Here is a 10,144-nt window from a genome sequence, read left to right on the forward strand (position 1 = left end):
TTTTTTTTTTGTATTTTTCTGAAGCTGGAAACGGGGAGAGACAGTCAGACTCCCGCATGCGCCCGACCGGGATCCACCCGGCACACCCACCAGGGGGCAACGCTCTGCCCACCAGGGGGCGATGCTCTGCCCCTCCGGGGCGTCACTCTGTTGCGACCAGAGCCACTCTAGTGCCTGGGGCAGAGGCCAAGGAGCCATCCCCAGTGACCCGGCCATCTTTGCTCCAATGGAGCCTCGCTGCAGGAGGGGAAGAGAGTCAGAGAGGAAGGAGAGGGGGAGGGGTGGAGAAGCAGATGGGCGCTTCTCCTGTGTGCTCTGGCCAGGAATCGAACCCGGGACTTCTGCACACCAGGCCGACACTCTACCACTGAGCCAACCGGCCAGGGCCTGATTCAATAAAATCTTTAAAAAAAAAAAAAAAGTCTGCCTGACCAGGTGGTGGCTCAATGGATAGTGTGTCGCACTGGGATGCCGAGGACCTGGGTTCGAGACCCTGAGGTCGCCAGCTTGGGCACGGGCTCATCTGGCTTGAGCAAAAAGCCGCCAGCTTGGACCCAGGGTCTCTGGCTCAAGCGGGGGTTACTCGGTCTGCTGAAGGCCCGCGGTCAAGGCACATATGAGAAAGCAATCAATGAACAACTAAGGTGTTGTAATGAAAAACTGATGATTGATGCTTCTCATCTCTCTCCGTTCCTGTCTGTCTGTCCCTCTCTCTCTGACTCTCTCTCTGTCCCTGTAAAAGGAAAAAAAAAAAAGTCTAGTACAGCCATGGCTGTATAGCTGAATTGATTAGAGCATCATTTGTCAGTTCAATTCCCTGGTCAGGGCACATATAAGAACAGATTCATGTTTTTATCTGTCTGTCTCTCTCCACCCTCCCCTTCCTCTCTCGCTAAAAATAAATATAATAAAAATTAGCCTGACCAGGTGGTGACATACTGAATTGAGCATCGACCTGAGATGCTGAGGACCCAGGTTTGGAAACTCGAGGTCGCTGGCTTGAGCGCTGGGTCTCCAACCTGAGTGTGGGATCATAAACATAACCCTATGGTCGCTGGCTTGTGCCCAAAGGTCACTGGTTTGAACCCAAGGTCGCTGACTTGAGCAAGGGGTCACTGCTCAGCTGGAACCCCCAGTCGAAGCATGTATGAGAAGCAATGAATGAACAAATAAAGTGCTGCAACTACCAGTTGATGTTTCTCATCTCTCTCCCTTCCCCCCTCTCGCACACACTAAAAAAATTTTAAATTTTTTAAATTTAAAAAAATGAAATGTCCAGTACATGAACAATTATAGACCTAACAGCATTCATCTCCAATTACACGCTTAATTTCATTAGCAATTCACTTCCATGACCTTATCTGACACCATGTCCTAAAATTGGGCCTATTTCACCTCTAAAATCTTAAAACTTCAATATAATACTTTCAGAAAAATCTCCAACCTTCCAGTTCTTTCATTTGTTTTTCTCAACTGCTCTTCCACCTAGATAAATTTCCAATTCTTGGATGGCTCTCTCCATTTCTCCCAAGGCTATATACAGCTCCTTCCTTCCCTTCCCTCTCCCCTTCCTCCTTTCCTTCCTTCTGCAACCTAAACCATCCCATCAAACACTGTGAGGCAATCTTTCAACTCTCATTACTTTGCCATTCAGTCACAAGATTCTGCCAAGTGCTCAATCCTTCCTAATCTCTTAAACAAATATTCCAAATATTCAGCAATTTTCTCAGACGACCCCTCTTTCTAGTTGTTCTTTCCGCTTAGTTTAAGCAACTAGTTAAGAACTTAGTTTAAGTTCTAGGTAGTTTCTGCTACCTAAAACCTTGGAACTAGCATGAATCTTGTCCCTTTCCAAGTCTGGTAAAATTTCCCATAAATCCATGGGATACTGACATCCTTCCAATACATTACTTTTCTATTTAAGTTCATCAGAGCCCCTCTGTAGACTTTCTATTGCCACCCCAGACAATTGCTACTAATCCCTGGACTTCAAAAACCAAACTGGGCTCTGGCCAGTTGGCTCAGCAGTAGAGCGTCAGCCTGGCATGCGGGGGACCCGGGTTCGATTCCCGGCCAGGGCACATAGGAGAAGCGCCCATTTGCTTCTCCACCCCCCACCCCCTCCTTCCTCTCTGTCTCTCTCTTCCCCTCCCGCAGCCAAGGCTCCATTGGAGCAAAGATGGCCCGGGCGCTGGGGATGGCTCCTTGGCCTCTGCCCCAGGCGCTAGAGTGGCTCTGGTCGTGGCAGAGCGACACCCCGGAGGGGCAGAGCATCATCCCTGGTGGGCGTGCTGGGTGGATCCCGGTCGGGCGCATGCGGGAGTCTGTCTGACTGTCTCTCCCCGTTTCCAGCTTCAGAAAGAAAAAAAAAAAAAAAAACCAAACTGGTAGCCCTGGCCAGTTGGCTCAGTGGTACAGCGTCAGCCTGGCATGCAGGAGTCCTGGGTTTGATTCCCGGTCAGGGCACACAGGAGAAGCGCCCATCTGTTTCTCCACCTCTCCTCCTCTCCTTCCTCTCTGTCTCTCTCTTCCCCTCCCGCAACCAAGGCTCCATTAGAGCACAGTTGGCCGGGGCACTGAGGATGGTTCTATGGCCTCTGCCTCAGGCGCTAAAATGGCTCTGGTTGCAACAGAGCAACACCCCAGATGGGCAGGCCAGGTGGATACGGTCAGGCACATGCGGGAGTCTGACTGCCTCTCCTGTTTCCAACTTCAGAAAAGTACAAAAAAAAAGAAAAAAAACCAAACTGACAAGCAGGCATCTTTAGTGATCATGTCCTTTTGTGTGGAACTCTTGATTAGCAGTCATCTCATGGGATGAAGTTCAATTTCCTGAACACAGCAAACGAGGCCCTCTGACACATAATTTAGTTTAGTGCCTATTAAAGACAACAAGCCTGACACAAGATATTAGTTCACTCCCTGATCATATCTTTGCTGTACCTATAATCCTTTGCCATTGCTGACACAATGATAAATAGAACTGGGCCAAACCAATTCTCCCTCCCAAGAATCTGAAACTTGGAAGGAAAGATCACAAACTGGGAATTGTGAGAGATGGGACAGCACCCTAAAGCAGTAGTTCACATGCAAAAGCCATTTTGTCCACGGGGGACATTTTAGCAATGTGTGGAGATACTTTTCATTGTCAAGACTGCTATTGGAATCTAGTGGATGGAGATCAGAGATGTTGCTAAACACTCTACAATGTACAGAGCAGCCGTTCACAACAAAGAATTATCTCGTCCAAAATATAAACCGTGTTGAGGTTCAAGAACTCTTCTAATGAGGTCCTAGGAGCTGGCTAGTTCCTGTACTTTCCCTTATTCTGTGACTCAACAGCTTTCAGTTATATTTACCTTTTTACCTAAGTTAAACAGAGCAGGGTTTTGTTGTTTACAGACAAAATAACCTTCACTGGCACAGAAATCCTAGTTCAATCATCTGACACACATGTACACTTTAAACCAGTTTCTCAACCTCAAACCTATTGACATTTTGACCAAATACTTCTTCGCTGTGTGGGAATGGGCTGTGTGCATTGTAGGATGTTTAACAGTGTCCTTGGCCTCTAACCACTAGATTTCAGTACCTTAACCCTATCCCCTCCTCAAATGTAACAATTAGAAATGTCTTCAGACATTGCCAAATTTCCCCAGAGGAGCAAAATCACCCCTGGTTGAACATCACTGCTTTAAACAGTACATAGACTCCCCTCAGGTGTGATGTATGTCTGTCCACCCAACTCCTACTCCCCAGTAAACCTTGTTGTACCCATTATAGTATGCCTTGAGCCAGAGCAGAAGCGGGAGTATTTGTATCTGAATATTCCCTACCCCTGTACAGGTTCTGGCTTAAATACACCCCATCTTCCAGCTTCTATTTTCCCCTTTGCTTCTGCTCAAGCATAGGTATACACACACACACAGAAAAAGACAACGAGGTCTTAAACTGAAAAGTAGCTCCTGCTCTTATTTCCTTTCTGATAATTATTATAACTTTTCTTTAGAACTTTCCATTCCCTTGTGAAAAAAGACACCCCTAAGAAAGCTTCCAAAGCATATTCTGGACTGACCACACGGTGGCCCAGCGGATAGAGTCGGACTGGGATGTGGAGGACCCAGGTTCGAGACCCCGAGGTCACCAACTTGAGCGCAGGTTCATCTGGTTTGAGCGAGACTCACCAGCTTGGACTCAAGGTCACTGGCTTGAGCAAGGGGTTACTCGGTCTGCTGAAGTTCCCACGGTCAAGGCACATATGAGAAAGCAATCAGTGAACAACTAAGGTGTCGCAACAAAAAACTGATGATTGATGCTTCTCATCTCTCTCCGTTCCTGTCTCTCTGTCCCTATCTATCCCTCTCTCTGACTCTCTCTCTCTCTCTGTCTCTATAAATAAAATAAAAAAGAACCAAAAAAACAACAAAACAAAACACAAAGCATATTCTGCACCAATTACAGTATGAAAGATCAGGGTAATTTCTCCTTTCAAGACTTCCTGTTTCACTTCTCTTAAAATGTAACAACTCCAATCTCCAACCCACCAAATAGGCAAATGAAATCTGCAAATGGCCTCCTCTCTCCTTTCCTCCTTCTCCCCCCCAACTCACACCTATCAATTTCAGATCAGCTCCAAGTATATAAACTAATTTTATTAACAATACAAGACATACTTGGGCCCTGGCCGGTTGGCTCAGCGGTAGAGCGTCGGCCTAGCGTGCGGAGGACCCGGGTTCGATTCCCGGCCAGGGCACACAGGAGAAGCGCCCATTTGATTCTCCACCCCTCCGCCGCGCCTTCCTCTCTGTCTCTTTCTTCCCCTCCCGCAGCCGAGGCTCCACTGGAGCAAAGATGGCCCGGGCACTGGGTATGGCTCTGTGGCCTCTGCCTCAGGCGCTAGAGTGGCTCTGGTCGCAACATGGCGACGCCCAGGATAGGCAGAGCATCGCCCCTGGTGGGCGTGCCGGGTGGATCCCGGTCGGGCGCATGCGGGAGTCTGTCTGACTGTCTCTCCCCGTTTCCAGATTCAGAAAAATACAAAAAAAAAAAAAAAGACATACTTGGGACAGAAACTAAACAATTAGGCAAAAAACAAGTATATAGATTTAAATATCTCAAATAGTTCAGCATTTACTCAAAGCCTATTTCTTTTTTTTCTTTGTTTTACGGAGACAGAGAGTGAGTCAGAGAGAAGGATAGACAGGGACAGACAGACAGGAACGGAGAGAGATGAGAAGCATCAATCATTAGTTTTTCATTGCGCATTGCAACACCTTAGTTGTTCATTGATTGCTTTCTCATATGTGCCTTGACCGTGGGCCTTCAGCAGACCGAGTAGCCCCTTGCTGGACCCAGCGACCTTGGGTTCAAGCTGGTGGGCTTTTTGCTCAAACCAGATGAGCCTGCGCTCAAGCTGGCGACCTCGGGGTCTCGAACCTGGGTCCTCTGCATCCCAGTCCAACGCTCTATCCACTGCGCCACCGCCTGGTCAGGCCTCAAAGCCTATTTCTCAAGCACCTATATCCAGGTAACACTGGTCTGGGTTTTAATCTTATAGTTTCACCATACTTTAATCTCAAGGCTCAGAGTAAACACTCTTTTTCCTGGTGGTTCCCAGATAGTCTTATTCCCTACTGAAAGACCCCCAATTTTCCTAGTCCTTCTGTCCAGGATACCATAAACCCCACATTTATTCAATGATTTGATTACCCATTGCTTCCTAAAAAACACAGGTAAACTACAATAAGATTGTGGAATAGAATGTTGACTCAGTTAAAAAACAAAAAAAAGCAATGTGAGGCAAAGTCAGTTGATTGGTGCCATTCATCCATTCATTCGAAAAATAGGTTAGAGCCTTGGCTGGTTGGCTCAGCAGTAGAGTGTTGGCCCGGCCTGTGGAGGTCCCAGGTTCAATTCCCGGTGAGGGCACACAGGAGAAGTGCCCATCTGCTTCTCTACCCCTCCTCCTCTCCTTCCCCTCTCTCTCTTCCCCTCCCGCAGCCAAGACTCCATTGGAGCAAAGCTGGCACCAGAGCTGAGGATGGCTCCATGGCCTCTGCTTCAGGCGCTAGAATGGCTCTGGCCAAAACGGAGCAACACTCCACATGGGCAGAGCATCGCCCCCTGGTGGGCATGCCGGGTGGATCCCAGTAGGCCGCAGGCAGGAGTCTGTCTGACTGCCTCCAGGCTTCTAACTTTGGAAAAATACAAAAAGAAAAAAAAAAATAGGTTAGAGCATCCTCCCAATATTTAAAGGTTCTAGGTTCCATCCCACTTTAGGGAACACAGAGGAACAGATGAATGTTTCTCTCTCCCTCCCTCTCTCTTTCTCTCTCTCCCTAAAACCAGTAATTTCTTTTAATTAGGCCTGACCCTAGGTGGTACAGGTGACAGAGCACCGACCTGGGACGATGAAATCGCCAATTCTAAACCCTGGGCTTGCCCAGTCAAGGCACATAAAGGAAACAACTACTATGAGTTGATGCTTCCTGCTTCTTACCTTTCTTTTTCTTTCTTTTTTCTTTCCTTTTCTTTTCTATCTCTCTTTCTCTCTCTCTCTCTCTCTCTCCCCGCTTTCTAAAAATCAATAAATAAAATCTAAAAAAACTTTTTCTAAAATTTTTTGATTAAAAAAAAAGTTGAGTGTCCATTATGCTAGACTCAAAACAAAAATCCCTGCCATCATGGGATTTACAGTCAAGTGAAAAAGACCAACAAACAGCAGATATATACTGAGAAATGAGAATGAATGCTATGAGAAAATTTGGTCAGTCAGTAAGGCCCCCTTGGAGAAGGTGTCATGGTTGCATTCACTGGCAGTATGTACTATCTACTACTGAGAGGTAATACGTTTTAACTATTTCCTGTTAAACTGTATTAAACTGTATTTCAGATGATCACATCAATATATGTAGTGACATCTTCACTACTAGATTATTTATAAAATTAAGCTTGACTCAGATAATTTCAAAAGTTCATTCCTGCTCAAATAGCTATTACCTCCTTGTTTCATCTATTGTCAACCTTTAGGTTTATAAATAACATAAAAAGATGACAGCAATAGCAGTAAGAGTAACCAAGAATATAAATGTGACTCTTCAGTCACCTGAGTTGTTTCAAAATATGAAATAACTAAAAAAGTGTTTCAAAATCTCTCTGAAAAAAAATCCTCATTACTAGTTAGAACACAGATATTAGAAATCATACAAATTTTGCATATGTGGGTGTTGTCTATTTTGTGCAGTAAGTCATTACCCCAACTATTAATTTTTAATAGTCCTTTCTCAACTGTTCTTCAAGAGAAACTAATGCTTTAAGGCACTCATTGAATTAACTTTCCTCCCTTGCATCTACATAGAATGGAACTATGTATTCTCACACTGGGGAGAGTGAGAAACATTCAAATCATTTTCTGTAGGTCTGAATAAGCTTGTCGATCTAAACATAAGAAAGACTGAAGGACATCTGATTAAGTCAAACTTTTTACCTAAATAATAAATTAAAAATAAAGATAAAATCTTCTTCCAAAATGCGCTATTCATATGGACCCTGTGTACAATTTTAAAAGAAACATTTTAATGAATGGTAACAATAAGAAATGTATATTCATAAATGCTGCTATTTATTACTTTAAGAAATCTGTTATATCTTATTCAATGTTATGAGGAAAATATTTGCCAATTCACAGAAATATTAATTTTGTTCCCCAATATATAACCTGTGATATACAACGATCTGTAGAACCAAGAATTGTCACTACTATACAAGAATATCATGTACCCTAGTCTTTTTCTACATTGAGTTAAAAGTAATCATTAACTTACAGACAAAAAAAAGAGAGAGAAAAGGGTCATAACCATGCGCTTTGGATTCGCTGTTAACAACTTGGAAACAAGTTCCTACATTTAGAGAAGCCAGGAGCAAAAAACTGCCAGCTTTACTGAGTCATGTTTCTAACTAAAACCGCGTTTATGAAATGGAAAGAACGACAAGTCTTGGGTTTACCACCACAGATGTTGACTCTTGTGAATTTATGAGTCTTGGATTTAAAAAAGCAACTGTTTTTGTGAGAATGACGTGGGGCTAAGATGACTCCAGATAGAATTTGCCAAAGCTGGGAACTGTTTACCTGCAATAAATCCTTACTGTGCAAACGGGCACACCCTCCCTTGCACCCGCGCGGGCACGGCGGGGTGAATTCAGAACAATAAAAAGGTTATCATTTCAAGATAAGACTCTGCCAGAAGAGCCCACGCCGCGCCGGGCGCCCCGGGTTAACGAAACCACTCTGCCCCGAGTGGAGGCGAACACCGAGCTCGCGCCGTCCTCCTCCGGAGCCCGGGCAGCAGCTGACGCCAAGCCAGCCCGGGTCTCCGCCGGGACGCCCCCAGACGCCCCGCGGGGGCGGCCCCAGCCCACCGCCTTTTGCGGCTGCCCTCCGCGCCGCTCCACGAGCCGGCCGCCGGCCAGGGGCGCGCTCGTGAGGCCGACTCCGGGCGCCGCCCGCGAAGGGAGAACCGGGCCCCTCCGGAGCGGGGAGGCACAGGGTCGCCTCCTGCACGGCTGTCAGTCCCCGCCGCAGGTCGGGTGCGGCCAAGGCAGAGGCGGACTGGCCCCCGCGCCCGAAGCTCTCACTGACCTGGAGAGGTGCTTCAGGATCTGCTTTTTGATGAGCCCAGCCATGGTGCCGAGGCGGGAGGCGCCGCGCGCTCTCTCGGTTCCTCACTGCGTCCTCTCTTCGTGGCCGTCTCCGCTGTGTCAGGGTCAACCCGGCCGAAGGAGAGAAGCCTGGGCACTCACGCCCGGGAGAAAACCGAGGCCCGGGCCGAGGCCGCCGCCGCCGCCGAGGACCGGGAGCATCTCGCTCAGGCCTCCGAACCCACCGCTGGCGCCATCTTGGCTGCAGCATCACCTAAGAGACCTGGGGGAGGGCGGGGACGATTCGGGCTCGCGGGCGCGAGCGCGGGGCGGGGCGGGGCGGGGCGGGGTCCGGGCAGGCGCGGTAGGTGTGCTGTTCCGCCACCCTTCCTGTCATCCCGTGGTGTCCTTCGCTGCCCTGATGCTGTTGGGTGCTTTGACTTTGAATACCAAACTTTCTTGTGTTTTAGTCCACCTTCCCCACTGTTCCTGTTCCTATCTCCATCTCAGAGTCTCCTCCACATCCTACTTCTCCTTATCCTCGGCATTATCTCTACAAATTTTTCTGCTTGCTTAGCACTGTTTACCTATTCAGCTTTCTTCATATTCTTGCCTTCGGTTTCTTTACCTTTGCTAAAATATTCTTTCTGCTTTCCTGGCTAAATGCTACAATGTTTCATCTGGTATTATAATACTAAGGAAGTAAAAGTTGACATCGTTCCCTAATAGAGTACAGGATCTGGGAATTAAATGGCCTAAGTTCAAGTCCTGGCTGTAATATTTTCTAGTTGTGTAACCTGCAGAAAATAATTTTCTTATTTTTAGCCTCAGTTTAATCCTCTATAAAAATGAGTTAATATCAGCCTTACCCCTCACTAGGTTGTTGTATAAAGATGTAAAAATTTTTAGATCATTGGCACTGGCCAGTTTGCTCAGTGGTAGAGCGTCAGCCTAGAGTGTGGAAGTAACGGGTTCGATTCCCAGTTAGGGCACACAGGAGAAGCGGCCATCTGCTTCTCCACCTTTCTCTATCTCTGTCTTCCCCTTCTGCAGCCAAGGCTCCACTGGAGCAAGGTTGGCCCCCAGCGCCGAGGATGGTTCCATGGCCTCTGCCTCAGGCACTAGAATGGCTCTGGTTGCAACAGAGCAAGGCCTCAGATGGGCATAGGATTGCCCCCTGGGTTTGCAGGTGGATCCCGGTTGGCACATGCAGCAGTCTCTCTCTCTCTGCCTCCCAACTTTTCCCTTCAGAAAAATACAAAAACAAAAATTTTTTTTAGATCTTTAATGGATGTAAATAAATAAAGATGTTAATTTTCACTTGAAAATTTCTGTTAAAAGGAAGAAATTGTTGAAATAGTAAGGAGAACTGTTACAGCTCTGTGGCTGCAACCCACCCAGCCCCAAACCAAGATTTTTTCTTTTTTCAGAGACAGAGAGTCAGAGAGAGGGATAGACAGGGACAGACAGACAGGAACAGAGAGATGAGAAGCATCAATCATTAGTT

General features: G+C 46.8%; 1 protein-coding gene across 1 annotated transcript in view; it reads right to left on the reverse strand.

The window, feature by feature from the left end:
- The window catches only part of BLTP3B (bridge-like lipid transfer protein family member 3B), a 131,808-nt gene extending 122,891 nt beyond the window's left edge, over positions 1–8,917 (reverse strand). Inside the window, 1 exon segment of the mRNA XM_066262303.1 lies at positions 8,639–8,917. Coding sequence (XP_066118400.1) covers positions 8,639–8,682 — 44 coding nt within the window. The 5' untranslated portion in view covers positions 8,683–8,917.
- Positions 8,918–10,144: the final 1,227 nt, after the last annotated feature.

This window comes from Saccopteryx bilineata, chromosome 1, assembly GCF_036850765.1.
Source record: "Saccopteryx bilineata isolate mSacBil1 chromosome 1, mSacBil1_pri_phased_curated, whole genome shotgun sequence".
Taxonomy (NCBI): domain Eukaryota; kingdom Metazoa; phylum Chordata; class Mammalia; order Chiroptera; family Emballonuridae; genus Saccopteryx; species Saccopteryx bilineata.